This window comes from Ailuropoda melanoleuca, chromosome 8, assembly GCF_002007445.2.
Source record: "Ailuropoda melanoleuca isolate Jingjing chromosome 8, ASM200744v2, whole genome shotgun sequence".
In the NCBI taxonomy this organism is placed as follows: domain Eukaryota; kingdom Metazoa; phylum Chordata; class Mammalia; order Carnivora; family Ursidae; genus Ailuropoda; species Ailuropoda melanoleuca.
This window is the reverse complement of record NC_048225.1, coordinates 97,447,921-97,467,758: the sequence shown is the minus strand read 5'-3', so window position 1 is coordinate 97,467,758 and position 19,838 is coordinate 97,447,921. Positions and strand designations below refer to the sequence as shown.

Below are 19,838 nucleotides of genomic sequence, written 5' to 3'. Positions count from 1 at the left end.
ATAACATTAACGATATGAAGTAATATAAATTAAGTGTACTTGAAAATCATTGTTACTCATATTAACATTTTTTTGCTTAAAAAAACTAGTAGTGTTCTTATTGTGATCAATCCTAAAGCCCCCCCCCGCCCCCACAAAAAACCATAATAAACAATTTTGTTTAAAAATTGTTTAACAGGATTCAACTTCAGGTTATGGTGGGTGTCAGTGAATATAATTTAATATCTCCCCTTTCTCATTTTTCTACTCAGACTTTGCTTTCTGTGTACTTTGTGTACCCATACACACGTCCATACATTATATTTCAGTTTCTTACTATCTTTAGAGGCAGTATGGTATTGTGGATAAGAGCAAGACTGCAAACTGCCTGTGTACATATCCTAGCTTTGCAACTTGCTGTCTTGTGTGCTCTGTATTGTTCATCTGTAAAATACAAATAATAGTAGCTATTTCAACTGAAGTGAAAGTTGAAGTAAATGTGTAAAGGACTTTATACAAACCTTTGTATATAGTAATACTAACATGCAAGCCATAATCATTATTATTAGATACCTACAATTAAAAACGAAGAAGTTGTCAAGGGCACTGGCTGTCAAAACCATTACTTATGAATTCTTGGGAATCTCAGTTTTCTTTATCTAGTTTTGCTCCCAGAATCCTGAGGTAAGAACCAGCATGTGAAATTACTGAGAACTTGTATAGACAGGCACAGAAATAAGCAGATTCACACAACGATAAATTTAATTTTCTTCATTCTCTCCCCCAGGAAACCGCAAAAGGAAAGCTAATGACTATAATTCTGAGTGGGGTATATTAGCTGAGAGGAATGGTTTGAATTAAGTTTTGCCTACTTAACGGTTTTACCTAACGTCTCGGTCACCCGCAATGATTGCTACGTTTACTGTGGAAATGCTGTTAACTCTCTCCCCTTTAACCCAACCTGTTTACAAATAAAAAAGCGAATTTCGAGTCTAAACCACGGGTTTCGGGGTGTCGCCAAGACTCCACCAAGGTTTTCGCCTCCTTCACGCAGATCGAGTGGCGGCCCATGTAATCGTTTAAAGAAGGCGCTGTCTTCTCATTGGCCGGAGGCTGCTGCGCATTGATTGGCCTTGTGAGGAAGTGGGCGGTGCCCGGGCGCGCCCATTGGTGGAGGCGAGAAGTTTAAACCGAAGTTAGGGCCACACTTGTTTTGCTCCCCTTTGGAGTTTGCGAATTTGTGGCGTTTGCTTCTTTTTTTTTTCTGGCGTGTCGGCGACTGGAAACGAAAGGGGGGCGAATTTGCTGTAAGACCTCCACAGCCGCCTCCGAGCGGCTGCGGCCGGGGTCCCCGCTCCGCAGCAGCCTTGTGGGAGCTGCGCCAGAATCTCCGGGCGGCGTCTCGAAGCTGCCATGGCGACCCGGCGTGTGGGGCAAAGCTGGGAGGTGAGCCCCACCGAGCGGAGGCCGCCGGCGGGGCTGCGGAGCACCGCGGCCGAGGATGCCGCAGCTTCCCCGCCGGTCCTGTCTCTCAGCCACTTCTGCAGGTCGCCTTTCCTCTGCTTCGGAGATGTGCGCTTGGGAGACTCGCGGACGCTGCCTCTGGTCCTGGACAACCCTAACGACGAGATCGCTGAAGTGAAGATCTCCCACTTCCCAGCCGCCGAGCAGGGCTTTAGTGTCTCGCTGCGCTGGTTCGAGCTGCAGGTAGGTGGTGGGCGGGGCGTGCCGGGGCCGCGCTCCAGCTCCCGGCTCTCCTGTGCCCGTTTTGGTTGCAGGGGTGCTACTTGAAAAAGAAACCCACAAACGAAGGACCCCTTACCTCCTTTCACTGACTCTGGGCTAGTCCTTATTCCACATGCTCTATAGATGGGTAGGGTCGGCGCTAATTTGGGCGGTGACAGAGTATCACTACGCGTGCACGGTGCATCTTCAGAAGCATTTTAATCTATCTATTTTTAGGATTGCCGGGAGTAACTTGGTTAGAGCAGCTTTTACTGTCAGTCATCTTAATATGCGTTTTAGTTTCCATATGTATCAGGGAAACTGACTCCAAATAGAGTCAGGGTAACAACTTATGCAGTGAAATAGTGAGCTTTATTTTGGCTGAATATGTCTACAGCAAAAAAACAAGCATGTGATGCACATGCTTTAATATTTTGATCCTTTTTTGCCCCTTTGCTACAGTGTAGTTTTAATGGTGAATCAAATTTAATTTTACAACTGTTGTTTCAAGAACAACCTGGGTAGCTTTTCTGCATTGCATTGGCCACAGTAATGTTTCCATCCCTCTTACCAAAAACTAAAGAATTTATGTACTTATTTTGACTGCTGTGGCCTTCCCATTGAGAATCTCTGAAAGTGTGAAAATAAACCATTAGCTGAGGAAGTCTGATTAGTTGTCTATACAACTGCTTTATAAGGTGTGAGAAGAGGCCCTAATCTGAGGTCCATTGACTTGTGTGCCAGCAGTGGTTCAGGTACACTTAAGAACCTGTCCCTCCCCTCTACGTTATGAATGCCTGCTTTTCGTTCTATGGGAAGATAGTTTTTTTTCCATCTGTGTAATACTTTTTATTTCTTTTTGTTATGTGGACTAGAGTTGTTTTATGGTTTTTTGATTTTTCTTTTTTAGAATTTGCTGTTTATTATAGAGTAAAAGTTCACTTTTTTAAAAGTGTTATTTATTTTAAACTAGCTGTTTATGATGTTTTATGGTTTCTACTTTGCAACAAAACTTGTCTTTTTTCCCCTGAAAAACGATGGACACAGAGTTTGTTTTGTCATTGTCAGGGTTTTGCATTTGATGAATTCCTGCCAGGCTGTGGATGCAATTAAGATTTTATTATAATTTTATTTTCTTGTTGAACCTTATTAATAGCGGCTTTTTTCCTTATAATGAAATTAGATCGGGTAGGAAAATATATTTGACTTGTTAAATGTTATTAGGGTGTAGAACATAGGTGACTAACAATTATTAGTCATCTGCTGTATTCTAAACTGTACATAATGTTTTGATTATTATGCATCACGACTTTTATACTCATTCAAAATGTATTCTTTGATTATAGCCTAAAGAAAAAATTGTTATTTCTGTTAACTGGACACCATTAAAAGAAGGCCGAGTAAGAGAGATTGTGACATTTCTTGTAAATGATGTTCTGAAACACCAAGCTATATTACTAGGAAATGCAGAAGAGCAGAAAAAGAAAAAGGTAATAAGTTTTAATCATTCTTTGATTTACTCTAAGAAAATAAGAACATGTAAAAATTTTGAGAAGTCTTTTGTGTTTTTTTGTTTCAGATTTTTATTTAAATTCTAGTTAGTTAACATATAGTGTAATATTGGTTTCAGGAGTAGAATTCAATGATTCATCATTTACATATAATACCCAGTGCCCATCACAAGTGCTTTCTTTAATACCTAGCACCCATTTAGCCCATCCCTCACCCACATTCTCTCCAGCAACCCTCAATTTGTTCTCTCTAGTTAAGTCTCTTGTCCCTCTTTTTTTCCCCTTCCCCCATGTTCATCTGTTTGTTTCTTAAATTCCACATATGAGTGAAATCATAGGTATTTGTCTTTCTGTCATTGACATATTTCCCTTAGCATAATACACTGTAGCTCCATCCACCTCATTGCAAATGGCAAGATATTCTTTTTGAGGACTGAGTAATATTCCATTGTGTATATGTATCCATCTTCTTTATCCCTTCATCAGTCAATGGACATTTGGTCTCTTCCCATAATTTGACTATTGTTGATAATGCTGCTATAAATTTTGAGGTGCACGTGCCTTTTTGAATCAGTATTTTTGTGTCCTTTGGGTAAATACCCAATAGTACAATTGCTGGTCTGAAGGTAGTTCTATTTTTAACTTTTTGAGGAACCTCCATACTGTTTTCCAGAGTGGCTGCACCAGTTTGCATTCCCACCAACAGTGTAAGAAGGCTCCCCTTTCTCTGCACCCTTGCCATCATGTGTTTTTTCTGTGCTAATTTTATCCATTCTGACAGGTGTGAGGTGCTATTTCATCGTGGTTTTGACTTATATTTCCCTGATGATGAGTCATGTTGAGCATCTTTTCATGTCTTTTAGTCATCTAGATACCTTCTTTGGAGAAATAAATGTCTGTTATGTCTGTTGTTGTCTTCTGCCCATCTCCTAATTGATTTTTTTTCTTCGGGTGTTGAGTTTGATAAGCTCTTTATAGATTTTGAATACTAACCCTTTATCAGATATGTTATTTACAAGTATCTTCTCCCATTCCTTAGGTTACCTTTTTACTTTCATTGATTGTTTCCTTCACTGTGCAGAAGCTTTTTATCTTGATGACATCCCAATAGTTCATTTTTGCTTTTCTTTCTCTTGCCTTCAGAGACCTGTCTAGTAAGAAGTTGCTACAGCTGATGTCAAAGATGTTTCTGCCTATTTTTTCCTTTAGGATTTTGATGTTTACTGTCTCACATTTAGATCTTTCATCCATTTTGAATTTATTTTTGTGTATGGTATAAGAAAGTGGTCCAGGTTCATTCTTCTGCATGTGCCTGTCCAATTTTCCCAACACCATTTGTTGAAGAGACTTTTTTCCATTGGATAGTCTTCCCTTCTTTGTTGAAGATTAGTTGACCATATAGTTGTGGGTCCATTTCTGGGTTTTCTGTTCTGTTCTACTGATCTATGTGTCTGGTTTTGTGCCAGTACCATACTGTCTTGATGACTACAGCTTTGTAATATAACTTGAAATCTGGAATTGTCGGGGCACCTGGGTGGCTCAGTTGGTTAAGCCACTGCCTTCGGCTCAGGTCATGATCCCAGGGTCCTGGGATCAAGCCCTGCGTTGGGCTCCTTGCTCAGCAGGGAGCCTGCTTCTCCCTCTCCCTCTGCCTGCTACTCTGCCTGCTTGTGCTTGCGTTCTCTCTCTGTCAAATAAATAAAATCTTTAAAAAAAAAAAAAAAGATCTGGAATTGTGATGCTTCCAGCTTTGCTTTTCTTTTTCAAGATTGCTTTGGCTATTCAGGTCTTTTGTGGTTTCATACACATATTAGGATTGTTTGTTCTAGCTCTGTGAAAAATGCCAGTGGTATTTTGATAGGGATTGCATTAAACATGTAGATTGCTTTGGGTAATATAAACATTTTAAGAAAATTTGTTCTTCCAACCCATGAGCGTGGAATATTTTTCCATTTCTTTGTGTCATTTTCAATTTCTTTCATAAGTGTTCTATAGTTTTCAGAATACAGATCTTTTGCCTCTTTGATTAGGTTTACTCCTAGATACCTTATGGTTTTGGGTGCAGTTGTAAATGGAATCGAGTCCTTGATTTCCCTTTCTGCTCTTTCTTCATCAGTGTATAGAAATGCAATAGATTTCCGTATGTTGACTTCATATCCTGCAACTTTACTGAATTTGTGTATCAGTTCTAGCAATTTTTTGGAGGAGTCTTTCATGTTTTCTACATGTAGTATCATATCATCTGCAAATAGTGAAAGACTTCTTCCTTGCTGATTTGAATGCCTTTTATTTCCTTTTGTTGTCTGACTGCTGAGGCTAGGACTTCTAGTACTATGTTAAGTAACAGTGGTGAGAGTGGGCATCCCTGTCTTGGGTCCCTGTCTTGGGACTGCAGAGGAAAAGCTCTGTTTTCCCCTTTGAAGATGATATTAGCTGTGCGTCTTTCATATATGGCCTTAATGATGTTGAGATATGCTCTATCTATACCTCCTTTGTTGAGGGTTTTTATCAAGAATGGATGCTGTACTTTGTCAAATGCTTTACCTGCATCTATGAGAGGATCGTATGGTTTCGATCCTTTCTTTTATTAATGTGGTGTATTACGTTGATTGATCTGTGAATACTCAACCACCACTCCCTCTCCTTCACAGCACTTGTGATTCTTTTCTCCCCCAGATCATGTCTCTACACCTCCTACCTTCCACTGTGTGACCTCTTTTCTCCTTCCAGTTATGCAGTTTGTTTCTCAGTCCTCAGAATAATTTTTTGGGTGTTCAGAATGATTGCTTATCTAGCTGTGCTTGAGAGACGAGGCAAGAATAGGGTCCCCTTCCTACTCTGTCATCTTATCTCCTCTGAAAGATTATTTTGATAAGTCTTGAGGTAACATACATAATATTGCTAATTTAAAGGTAATATTCAGTAGCTATCAACTTAACCTGTATGTTTTGCTTATTTTTTGCAGAGGAGTCTTTGGGATACGATTAATAAGAAGAAAATGTCAGCCTCTACAAGTAATAAGAGGATTTCCTGTATTCAAAATGTTAACAAAACATTTTGTGTTTCACAAAAAGTTGACAGAGTTAGGAACCCATTACAAGCTTGTGAAAATTTGGCTATGAATGAAGGCTGTTCTCCAACAGAAAACAACTCTTTAATCCTTGAAGAAAATAAAATACCGATATCACCTATTAGTCCCATTTTCAAGGAATGCCATGGTGAGACTTCCTTGCCTCTTTCTGTACGTCGATCTACAACATACACATCTCTTCATGCATGTGAAAACGGGGAACTGTTGAAAGCAGAAGGTGCCAGCATTTCGGAAGATTTTAATTTTAGTGAGAAAGTTGTAAATGAAACTTCCTTTAACTCCACAAATAATATTAATGGCCAAACTGAAGAGAATAGTAAACTTATTCTTACCCCAACCTGTTTTTCCACTTTGAACATTACACAAAGCCAAGGAAATTTTCTAAGCCCAGATTCCTTTGTAAGAAACAGCCATGCATCTAATAATGAACTAGAGGTAGTGACATGTCTTTCATCAGATACGTTTATGAAAGATAATTCAAGTCCTGTGCATTTGGAATCAAAAACAGTACATGAAAATTACCGGGCAATCTTAAGTCCTGATTCTTTCATAAATGATAATTATGGACTAAATCAGGATCTAGAATCAGAGTCAATTAATCCAATTCTATCCCCAAATCAATTTGTAAAAGATAATATGGCATATATATGTATATCCCAGCAAACATGTAGATTACCACCATCATCAAATAAAAATTCTCAGTTCTCACAGTCTCCTCAAGATCAGAGAACAAATGGAGTTTTACCTTGTATTCCTGAATGTCGGGGTTCAGTATCTCCCAAAGCTATTTTTGAAGAACCCAAAGCTTTAGAAGTGAAGTCAAATTGTTATAGTTCTACAACAAATCAACCTAAATTTTCTGCAATTCAAGATATTCCTAGTTACAGCCACGATAAACTTACACGACGCCCTATACTTTCTGCTACTGTTACCAAAAGGAAACCCACCTGTACCAGAGAAAACCAAAAGGAGACTAATAAACCAAAGGCAAAAAGATGTCTCAACAGTGTAGCAGGCGAATTTGAAAAAGTAACAGATAATCGAAAAGAGAAAGATGGTTTTCAATCTTGTCTTCCAGTTATAGATCCAGTATTCAATAAATCTAAGAGTTATAAAAATGTAATAACTCCTCCCTCAAAGACCACTTTAGTTGCCCGTAAAAGAAAGAGTGAGGGAACCAGGGACGATGCAAATGTTAGAATTACAGTTACAGAACATACAGAGGTACAAGAAATCAAAAGAATCCATTTTTCTCCTGTGGAATCTAAAACATCAACTGTTAAAAAAACAAAAAAAGTGGTAATACCCATCTCAAAACACATGAACAGAGAGAAATTAAACCTGAAGAAGAAAACTGGTGAGTCTCGTTTATAAAATCTTTAATGAAAGTATGCCTATAGGTTGCATATTTGCTGTTTCTTTTATTTTAGTAAATTTTCTATTGATTAGCTTGAATTAAGTTGCACTTTTCATTTACCAGTTTGCTTAGTAGAAGATGGGGCCGAATTCTAAAATAGTTTTCATCTTGTTCTTATTGAAACTTTGATATTTTGTGCATTATCTTTGTGCATTAATTTCAATTTTTAAAAAACTGCATTAAAATTCTTATCTTGATTACAGAGTTATTTGGCACCCCCTCAATTTTTATACCCAGGGGAAGTACTTTACTTGCCTCACCTTAGTCCAGGCCCTGACTAGAGGATCCAGTGATGTGCCTATCCCCCATCATACCATCTGAGAAAATGCAGAAGAGGCCTTTGCATACCCTCTGCACCTCCTGGCATTATTCTCCTTCAGCCTTTACTTGGCCATTAATTAGGAATTAAGATAGGGCCCCAGAGCTCTGGATTCCTCCGGGAAAAACATCGTTGTTCCTTCCCCACTACTCACAGCCTTACCATCAAGGCTGCCTCAAAACAGGACTAATGTCCTTTTAACCCAAATTACCTCATGACAGTCAAGGTCAAGGCAGGCACACTACTTATTTAGCAGGTAATTTGAAAGAATCCTAGAACTCCCAGGAAGTATCACTCATCTCCTTTCTCTCATATATTACCTCATTTCTCTTTGAATATCCTAATTTGAACCATCTTCTCTATCTCTCCAGCCCTTTAAAGTGTCTGTGCTCTCTGAACTCATGGTCCTTCATTAGCATTGTCTTTTATAAACATTCCCTCATTCTGTTACCTTGCTGAAACCTGGCTCTCCCCTGAAAACCCTGTTTTCATTGCAGCGCTCCGAGTTGTGTCTGTTTTCTTTGCTATTCCTTTGACCTTGGGCCTCTTGATGGTCCACCTTCCTTCTTACATCTACTTCTAGACTATTTTTTCTTCTTTTTCCTTGAAAACAAATGAAAAGAAAGCAAACAGCAATAGAATAGCTTGAAGTTCATTTTTCATTCTCTTCCACCTATATTCCTCCTCGTTATAATGAAAGATTACTCTCAAGATTTTTACATTGGGCTCATTTGGCTTCTCCAAAACTACCATCATTATTTTTTATCATTTCAAAATCCTTGTAGGATCTTTCCGATACCCTGGCCTTTTAGTTCAACATACTTCATCCTAAAAACATCTCTGTCTCTAGCCACCATCTCTATGATTTTAGCATTTTCTCTTGAAACCCAACTTCTCCCCTTCCTACACATACAGTTCTTTAATCCATCATGATTTCAGCAGTCCTCACTCTGACATGTCCTTACTTCCCTACTTATACAGCTTGGACTCTGTGACTCATCATAATCATTCCATTCATCTCTCTTCCGCTCATTATATTTGTCTAGCAAATTCCAATCCCAATCAAACTCTATCTAGAATCTTGCTGGTTGGTCTTTAAATTCATGACCACAAATCTCAAATAAGCCCTTAACTCTGTTTGGCTATTTTTGGATTTATTGACTTTAATCACTTTGCTACAGACTGTCTCATCTCTCCCTTCTTTCCTCCTGAAACATCTAACACTTTTGTTTCCTCCTCTCCCATGATTGAGAATAGTGGGTACATTTACTGAGCATGTCTTCTGTCAGACCCAGTTGTAAGTGTTTTACTCTTACCTCCTTTAATACTTGTAACAGTTACACAAAATAATTGTTATCAATACATTTTCAAAATGAGGAAACCAGTGCATCCAGAAGTTGAATAATTTGCCTAAGATTGCAGAGGTAGTAAATGATAAAGCTAGGGTTCTACCCCAGGCAGTTAGGCTCCAGAGATAGTCCTCTGAACCTTGTCTAAGCTGATGATCTGCTTCCTACTTCATTGAGTCAGTAGAAGTATTGACGAAAACCTTAACACACTCGACATTTACCACCCTTACTTGTGTTTCATCCACTACTTTCTTCCCACCTACTAAAGCATGAAGTGTCTATGCACTCAATGTGGCTGAGCTCTTCACTGGTACAACAGATCCTGTGACCTTCTACCCAAGGATGTTGCTTTAGCGATTGCCTTCTCTCTCCCATATCTTCGATTTTTTACTCCCTACTGAGTCATTTCTGATACAAATATGCTGTTATTCCATCTCTTAAAAAACAAAAACTTATTAATACCATTTATCCCTCCTTCAGCTGCTGCTCCATTTTCTGCTTTCTTTTGAGCTAGAGTCCTTAAAAGAAACCAAGTATTCACTTTGTCATTGTTTACTGGGATATGTATACTTTTATGTGTAAACATGATACTTGAATTAAAAGGTAGTTTTTTAATGTAAAAAACTCATTTAGAAAGTCGCTTGAATTAGCTGTTTCTACTTTGTCTCTTATTTTTTGAACCCATTTAAATCAGGTTTTGACTACTTTACTGAAACTTTTCTTGTCAAGGTTATTAATACATCCACACTATTAAATCTGATAAATACGTATGAATCTTCATCTTGAACTAGGAGCAAACTGTTTGATACTTTGAACCTCTGTCTTCTTGGAACACTTGATTCTGCCATCCCCACTTTCTCCTGGTTCTTTTCCTACTTTCCTGGTTGCTTCTCAGTTTTCCTTGTGGAGTGCTCTTTATCACCCCAACCTCTAAATCTTGGAAATTCAGTCCATTGACAAATCCTATCTTCTCTTTCTTCTAATTACAGAATCTGATCACTTATCATTTCCATTGGCACCTGATTTAGTCTGTGTCATTGCAGAGCCTACTAATAGATCTTGCTTTCATCTTTGGTTTCTCTATAGTCTGTTTTCCACATAGTAACCAGGGTAATACTTTAAAAATTAGTTGGATTCTGACCTTCTCCAGTTCTGTACCCTCAAATGGCTTCCCATTTCACTGAAAGCCAAAGTTTTTACAATGATGTACAAGGCCCTATAAGATCTGTATTACCACCCATCTCCTCCCCCCCCCTTCCCTCTCTCTCCCCCTTGCTCACTCTGTTCCTACCACCCTGGCTTCTTTGTTATCCTTGAATCTTCAAACATGCTCTGTCCTCAGGGTATTTCAGGTTTATTTTCCCATCTATATAGAATGACTTCCTTCTCCAGCTCCCTCATCTCAGACTCAAAAAGGCCAATAACTTGGCCAAGGTCACAGAAACTACTAAAGTAGAGAAGTAGAGTTATAATTTAAACTCAAGTCTCTCTTACTACAAAATAAATGTTCTTTCTACCATATTTTGCTATACTGTTATGGTTTAAGAGAAAGAACAGGTAAATGTAAGGGTTTTACTTTGGGCATCGACCAAAGATGATAGTGATTGGGATCCATTGGCCTCAAATTTCTGATGTGCCAAGATAGATGGAGGCAAAGAGTGGTATCCAATATCTGGCTTTCCCACTCCCTTGCTCAGGAACTTCAGTGACTCTCTGCTATTATCAGATTATTTCCAGGCTTGTTATTCTGCCGTTTAAGGTCGTTTGACCTCTATGTTGCCAGCCAGCTAGCTTACATTCCACAACATTCTTTGCCATGCTAGTCTTGTCATTCCATCCATTTATCTTCCTTTTTTTTTTCTTTTTTTTTTGGTGTTGTTAACCTCATACATATTTTTTTTTTTAAAGATTTTATTTATTTATTTGACAGAGACAGCCAGAGAGAGAGGGAACACAAGCAGGGGGAGTGGGAGAGGAAGAAGCAGGCTCATAGCAGAGGAGCCTGATGTGGGGCTCGATCCCATAACGCCGGGATCACGCCCTGAGCAGAAGGCAGACGCTTAACGACTGAGCCACCCAGGCGCCCCAACCTCATACATATTTACACAACTTTTTTTTCTTGTGATGAGGACTTTTAAGATTTACTTTCTTAGCAACTTTCAAATAGGCCATATAGTATTATTAACTAATCACCATGCTGTATATTACATCCCCATGACTTATTTATTTTATAACTGGAAGTTTATACTTTTGACCCTCCTCACCCCTCCTTAGGCAATCACAAATCTGTTCTCTGTATCTATGAACTTGGCTTTTGTTTTTGTTTTAGATTTCACATGCAAGTGAGATCATATGGTATTTGTCTTTCTCTGTCTGACTTACACTTAGCATAATGCCCTCAAGGTCTTTCCATGTTGTCACAAGTGGCAAGATTTCATCCATTTTTATAGCTGAATAATATTCCATATATATTTAGCATTTTCTTTATCCACTCACCCATTGAAGGGACTCTTAGGTTGTTTCCATATCTTCATTGTTGTAAGTGATACTGCAGTGAACATGGGAGCACATGTATCTTTTTGAGTTAGTGTTTCTGTTTTCTTCATAAAAATATCCTGAAGTGGAATTGCTGATATGGTAGCTTTAGTTTTAATTTTTTGAGGAGCCTCCGTACTGTTTTCCATTGGCTGTACCAATTTACATTCCTTCCAACAGTGCACCAGGGTTCCCTTTTCTCCTCATCCTTGTCAACACTATTATTTCTTGTCTTTTTGATTATAAACATTCTAACAGATGTGAGATGATAGCTCATTGTGGTTTTGATTTGCATGTCCTTGATGATGAGTGATGTTGAACATCTTTTCATGTGTCTGGTGGCCATCTGTACGTCTTCTTTGGGGACATGTCTATTCAGATCTTTTGCCCATTTTTTTTATTTGAATTATTTGGGGGACTTTTTTGCTATTGAGTTGTTTGAATTCTTTTTCTATTTTTTGGATATTAACCCCCTATCAGAGTTTTCTCCCATTCATTATGTTACCTTTGATTTGGCTGATGATTTTCTTTGCTGTGCTGAAGTTTGTAGTTTGATGTAGTCTCACTTGTTTCTTTTTGCTTTTGTTGCCTTTGCTTTTGGTGTCAGATCCAAAACTCATCACCAAGTCAAGGAGCTTACCACCTGTGGTTTTTCCTAAGAGTTTTATGGTTTCTGGTCTCACATTCAAGTCTTTAGTCCATTTTGAGTTGATTTTTGTGCATAATATAACACAGTAGTAGAGTTTCATTCTTTTGCATGTGGCTGTTCAGTTTTCCCAACACCATTTATTGAAGAGACTGTATAATGTATATTCTTCCCTCCTTTGAATGTAAATCAGTTGACCATGTATGTGTGGATTTATTTCTGGACTCTCTATTCTATTCCACTGATCTGTGTGCCTGTTTTTATGTCAATACCATACTGTTTTTTTTACTATAGCTTTGTAATGTAGTTTGAAAACAGGGAGTGTGATGCCTCTAGCTTTGTTCTTCTTTCTCAAGATTGCTTTGGCTATTTGAGGGCTTTTGTGGTTCCACAGAAATCTTAAGACTATTTGTTCTATTCCTGTGAAAAATACCATAGGAAATTTGATAGGGATTTCATTGAATCTGTAGATTTCTTTGGGTAGTATGGACATTTTAACAACATTAATTTTTTAAATCCATGAGTCTGGAATATCTTTCCATGTATTTGTGTCTTCAATTTCTTTCATCAATGTCGTATAGTTTTGTATATTGATTTTTGTATCCTGCATCTTTACTGAATTCATTTATTCTAATGGTTTTGTGATGGAGTCTTTAGGGGTTTCTATATATAATATTTCATCTGCAAATAGTGGCAATTTTACTTCATTCTAATGTGGATTCGTTTTCTTTCTCTTTCTTGCCCAGTTGCTCTAGCATGGATTTCCAATACTGTGCTGAATAAAAGCGGCAAGGGTGGGCATCCTTGTCTTATTCCTGACCATGTATCCTCTTGTTAACTTTCTTACCTATTGTTTTCTCACTAATTCAGATCTTTCACTTATTTCAAGTACTATAGTCAACTTTTATTAACTCCCTGATGGCTTTCCCTCTAGGTATGTTCCCTAAGCAAATTTGAATTCAGCATATATATAACATCTTGTATGTTAACTCTATTTCTTTGCTTGTATTTCTTGTTTCCTATAGATATTATCTGACCAGATAACAAATTCATTGAGAATAAGGAACATACCTATGTCTGTTTTGATCTCGTACAAGGTGTACAATAAATGATGAATAATGAGTTTCTTTAAGGTGGCCACTAGTTGGGGCTTTTTGCAAGGCCTAAAGACAATTAGACACATTGAGTATCTGACTTATGAGCCTATATGAGAGAGTAACACTCACTAAGAATAACTGACTCTTTCTATTCTGGCAAACCCAGGAGAGCAAAGAAAGAAGTCAATTTTCCAAGATATATTTATTCAGTATTGATAAGGTGCCTACCGTGTGCTATGCGTTGTTCTAGGCTCTATGGATACAAGGAGAAAAGGTATAATTCCTGTCTTCAAGCTGCTCTCAGTCCTCTGACTGAGCTATGCACAGGGAATCACGGAAGCACAGAAAGGGAGGCACATAATTTGGCCTTTCTGAGTGGTAAGGTGCTGTGAGATGGCTCCAGGAAAGGATCCCCACAGAATGAAATGACTCCATGTAGAGGTACTAGCTTCTGTGGTGTTTCAGAATGAGGACTTTTTCCTCTTATTTTTGTTTTTAAAAGGTTCAGATACAAAGAAATTTATAACCTCATAAATATGTCACAATTTGACTATGTTCCTTATTTTCACAACTGGTGTAGATTTGTAAACCTTCTAAATCAAAACTAAGCAAACTTTTTCTCTAAAGGTCCAGATAATTAATATTTAGGTTTCAAAGGCCAAATGATTTCTATCACAACTACTGAGCCTCCACCACTGTAGAAGGAAAAAGAGCCACAGACAATGTGTGAATGAATAAGTGTGGCTGTGTTCCAATACAATTTTATTTATGGACACTGAAATTTGAATTTCATGTAATTTTCATGTGTCATAAAATACAATCATTTTGATTTTTTTCCCAAATTATTTACAGATGTAAAAACTAATCTTAGGTTATAGATCACGTAAAAATGGGCAGTGGGCTGGATTTTGCCTGTGGATCATAGTTTGCTCTCTTCTGCCTTTTCTTAGCTCTATCTTTATATTTAGTAGGTGTATCATCTGGTATGAAACCTGCTTTTGAGGGAGTGGACTGCTATTCTGCTATAACCTATATTAACCTATAAACTATACCACTTTGCCACCGTGACTTTTATTGCATTTTCCTTTGTAGATACCACCTACTATCTCCCTCAGTCACCTGGGTTAGATACCTGGAAATCCTCTGAAGTTCTCATTCTTTACTGCTCGCTTAGCCAGTGGTTATTAAGGCTTGTAGGTTCTATTAAAATAACTCTTCTAATTTTCTCCACTGCTTCTGTTTTGATTTAAATTCTCATAATAGCTAAGTTGGGACACTGTGATAGCTTCCTCTTAGCTTTCTATCTCTAGTCTTGACCCCTTTTATTCTACTGGTCAGTTTTCTAAAATGTAAACAGCGGTGTTACTTCCTAGATTTAAATCTTTCATTGGCATCAAACTGATTAATAGTGCAGGCTCTGGGACTATACTGCCTAGCTCTGCCACTTACTAGCTTGTGTGACCTTGACCAAGTAGCTTAATTGTTCTAAGCTCCAGTATCCTAATTATATAAAATACGGATAATAGTAGTACACTTCTTAGAGGTTTGCCGGGATGATTATTACCTGGGGTATTCTATATTAAAAGACTGCGATAGTGCCTGAAACAAAGTATTCAAACATTAGCTGCCACTATTTTTATTACGATTGAACTCTTTTCTACTTTTTTCAACCTCTTCTTCTATTGTTTTTCTGATAGGTATGTTTTACTCCAGCCACATTGCAGTTCTGTCAACAGGCCACATTCCTCATGCCTAACTTCTTTAAGAGTCAGCTCAAGTGTATTCACATTTAAGAAGGCTGTCCTACCCTTCTAAGTGAAGTTAGCTCTCCCTTCTTGTTCTCATAGCTGGTTAAATGTAGTTCTCCTTTAAGTAGTGTATTACAATTTCTTTTAGATTTCTGTACTAGACCGAGAACTTCCAAGGGCTGGGACCATATCTACAATTCTGCATTCTCAGCACCTACACAGAATCTGCAATATATACATACAATAAATGGTGATTGAATGTGAATCACAGCTACTGCAAACACAAGATAAAGTATAGCTTCTGCTCTGTAACTTCCACATGTAGGTTTTATTGACCACCAAGTTCATAGTATACCAGGCACGTAGTAGTTATTAAAGTATCTGCTAAATGATTGTGATATTGAAGAACCCAAATTTAACTTTAGAACAGTTTATTCACGGAATTTATTTCATTTTTGATGCTATTATTTTGCTTTCTAATTTATTTTAGATTCATTGGTATACAGAACTCCTAATTCTAAAGCAAGCAAAAGGACAAAACCCATTGTTGCTGTGGCACAGTCTACTTTGACCTTCATAAAACCATTAAAAACAGGTAAGTGTTCATTATTTTTAAAGTCACTGAAAAACTGACATGGAATGAAGCATTAATTGCATTTCAAGTGGAAATGAATTGATACTTTTTATTGAAGCCTTGGAGAATTGTAAATATGTGTATTCAAATAACAATATTTTCTCAGACTTCAGTGAAATTAACTCATGATGATTTAGGATTTTTAAATAACGAGGAGGTACAGTGGTACTTTTTCCCTTCAAACTTTGATTATATTTTATACCTAAACGTTTTCTACTGTTCTCAGCAAGTAGTAGAAAAGCAAATATTGTTCAGTGTTTGAAAGGTGGTTTTGCTGGTAAAAATGGTCTTTTGCTATATATTGCATAATAATTTAAAAGAGAATTTCTTATGCAATAAACCAATTGTATTCTTAGATATTCCTAGACACCCAATGCCATTTGCTGCAAAAAACATGTTTTATGATGAACGCTGGAAGGAAAAGCAGGAGCAGGGCTTCACTTGGTGGCTAAATTTTATATTAACTCCTGATGACTTCACTGTAAAAACAAGTATTTCTGAAGGTAAACATTAAATTAGTGTTTAAATTAAATAATATTCTTGTTTTAACAGTTCTTAACATGAATTGTCATTTTTAAATTATGCATATATATTATAGTTAATGGTTCACTAATTCATTGACATGAATGCTGAAGATTGTGTGGGTGAGAATTTTTAGGGAATTCTTTACTGAAAGTACTAAATTTTGCTTTTTCCTTTTGCTTTCCATTCTTGTTCATCAGCCAATGCAATTCCAGCCTTTCAGAAGAATGAGTTCTATTTTAATATAGATTCAGTTTGAGTTAACAGTGAAACATGGCTACTAAGAAATCCAATTCAATCTTCACCTCATTAAGAGTATAGTGTCCTGGTGAATAAATCTAACAGTCTTGTATGGCAAACATCTCAGTGCATGGTGTGAGGAGACGCAGGTGTAGAACAAGTTGGAAACATGCTGTCCTTCAGACATTTGAAGGCTTTTTTCCTGAGAGAGAAAGAAACTTGGGATACTCTTGCATAGAAATTATAGGGATCAGTTCAACTCAAGATAAGGAAACATCTTTGTAAACATTTAAATTGCCAAGCCATTATATAGGCTGTCTTTAAGATGATAGTTTCTCCATTGTTGCAGTGTTAGGGAGGCCTGTCTGTATTTGTTAGAGAATAGTGTATAGCTTGTTTACATTAAAATGCCCTTTGGCAAGATGATTTCTAAGGCAGCTGTTCTTTTTCTCCAAAAGTAAACACAGACTGACTTTTAGTTTTCCTCCTTTTTTTTTAAATGCTTTGTTTTCTTTTAAAAAGATTTTATTTATTTATTTGACAGAGAGAGAGACAGCCAGCAAGAGAGGGAACACATGCAGGGGGAGTGGGAGAGGAAGAAGCAGGCTCCCAGCAGAGGAGCCTGATGTGGGGCTTGATCCCAGGACTCCAGGATCACGCCCTGAGCCGAAGGCAGACGCTTAACGACTGAGTCACCCAGGCGCCCCTTTAGTTTTCTTCTTGAGAGAAAATGTGTTTTATAAAAATTCAAGTTGCATTTCAAAATTTAACTGATTTTTTAAAGTCACATTCTTTAGAGACTTTTTTTTTTTTAAGTTATCAGAAAGGATGGAAACAGAGAAACTAGTTGGGAGACTATTTCATTAGCATAGGTTAGAGATGATAGTGTGTGAACTTGGGTCATAGTGGTGGAGGTTGTGAGAGGTGGTTAGACTTGAGATCCATTTTGCAGGTAGAGTCCCAAGTTGCAATGATAGAATGGTCTAAGGGACTGAGTGAATGGTGACACCCATATTTCAAGATAGGAAAGAAAAGAGCAGGCTTGGAAGGGGCAGAGAATAGACCCTGTTTCAGCCATCTTAAACTTGCACTTATTGCTGGTTTTAAGGATATATGTATATATTGTTTAACCAGAAACATTCTTCCTTTTGTTTTTGCCCAGTAAATGCTGCTACTCTTCTTTTGGGATTGGAGAGTCAACATAAAATCAGTGTACCTAGAGCTCCTACAAAAGATGAAGTGTCTCTCAGAGCTTACACTGCTCGGTGCAGGTTGAATAGATTACGTCGTGCAGCATGTCGCTTATTTACTTCTGAAAAAATGGTTAAAGCTATTAAGAAGCTTGAAATTGAAATTGAAGCTAGGCGGTTAATTGTTAGAAAAGATAGACACCTCTGGAAAGATGTGGGTAAGAAGATTATAAAAATCTTTATTTATAAAGATTCTTTATATCTAAAGATGTGATTTATATTTTTTAAAGATTTATTTATTTATTTGAGAGAGAGAGCATACATGTGCATGCATGGTGGGAGGGCCAAAGAGAGAGGGAGTGAGAGAATCCTCAAGCAGACCCCCCACTGAGTGCAGAGCCTGATGCAGGGCTCATCCCAGGACCCTGAGACCATGACCTGAGCCAAAATCAAGAGTCGGATGTTTAACTGACTGAGCTACCCAGGCACCACTTGAGATTAATTCTTTAAAAACACTCAAGATTTTGTATTTCAGAGTCAAATATGTACATGATTTGACTTTGCTGCCTAAAATCTCATGTACTTTAATACGATCATATATATATTTAAGAATGGCTTGTATTTAAATTAACTGATTTCATATAATTGATTATCCCTATTTTCCACTGATTTCTCTCCATAAAATTTTATTTATTGTCTCTATTTGATTAGTGGTCTGAACTTACTTGCTTCTCACATGCATTTCAGGAGAACGGCAGAAAGTCCTGAATTGGCTGTTGTCATATAATCCTTTATGGCTACGAATCGGCCTAGAGGTAAGTATATGCTTCAGTCTTTGAAATTTCATACTTTTTATTATATACTTTTATTGTATACTTCTTTTATTATGTATATCTTTAGTAGACTTTTTATCATGTGTTTTAATAGATTTTTTAATAAAATATGGTTTCACTTATAAAGTCATTTGGTTAGCTTAATTGGTCTTTCAGTATAAAATTTAAAGTCCTTTAATAAATGCTTAGTAGGTAATTGGATCATGCTAGTATATATTATCGCCATATCCTCACATAGTAATTTTCCTGTTTTCTTAAATATGTATAATTTGGTACTGAATAGAATAACAAGTATTGTAAGCTCCTTTTTGAGCTTTTACCCTGTTTTAAATATATTTTCTAATTTAAACCTCTTCAAAACCCAGTGAGGTTTGTTTTATTATTTCACTTCACTGACAAAACCGAAGCTTAGATTTTAAGTGACATACATGCTATATGCCAATTATTAGTCAGGATTGGAATCTATACCCATCTGATGCCAGAGCCTGAACTTGTAACCATTTTGATGCAACACTTTTTTTCTTTATTGAAAACTTCCCTTTATTTTTTTTTTATTTTTATAATAATTTTTTATTATATTATGTTAGTCACCATACAGTACATCCCTAGTTTTTGATGTAAAGTTCCATGATTCATTACTTGCGTATAACACCCAGTGCACCATGCAATATGTGCCCTCCTTAATACCCATCACTGGCCTATCCCATTCCCCTACCCCTCTCCCCTCTGAAGCCATCAGTTTGTTTCCCAGAGTCCGCAGTCTCTCATGGTTCATTCCCCCTTCTGTTTACCCCCTCTTTCTTCTTCTCTTTCTTCTCCTACTGATCTTCCTACTTCTTATGTTCCATAAATGAGTGAAACCATATAATTGTCTTTCTCTGTTTGACTTATTTCGCTTAGCATTGTCTCCTCCAGTCCCATCCATGTGATTGCAAATGTTGTGAAATAGTTCTTTTTGATGGCTGAGTAATATTCCATTGTGTATATGGACCATATCTTCTT

At 37.3% G+C, this 19,838-nt stretch overlaps 1 protein-coding gene across 3 annotated transcripts in view; it reads left to right on the top strand.

Moving 5' to 3' along the window:
- Window positions 1–844: 844 nt before the first annotated feature.
- Window positions 845–19,838, top strand: part of ASPM (assembly factor for spindle microtubules) — a 60,927-nt gene continuing 41,933 nt past the window's right edge. The window contains exons 1-7 of one of the 3 annotated variants that reach the window (XM_034666974.1): window positions 845–1,686; window positions 3,051–3,194; window positions 6,181–7,663; window positions 15,908–16,012; window positions 16,408–16,554; window positions 17,976–18,221; window positions 18,751–18,818. In XM_034666974.1, coding sequence (XP_034522865.1) covers window positions 1,393–1,686; window positions 3,051–3,194; window positions 6,181–7,663; window positions 15,908–16,012; window positions 16,408–16,554; window positions 17,976–18,221; window positions 18,751–18,818 — 2,487 coding nt within the window. In that variant the 5' untranslated portion in view covers window positions 845–1,392. The remainder of the gene's footprint in view (window positions 1,687–3,050; window positions 3,195–6,180; window positions 7,664–15,907; window positions 16,013–16,407; window positions 16,555–17,975; window positions 18,222–18,750; window positions 18,819–19,838) is intronic. The other 2 variants (XM_034666975.1, XM_034666976.1) reach the window with 2 other exon arrangements.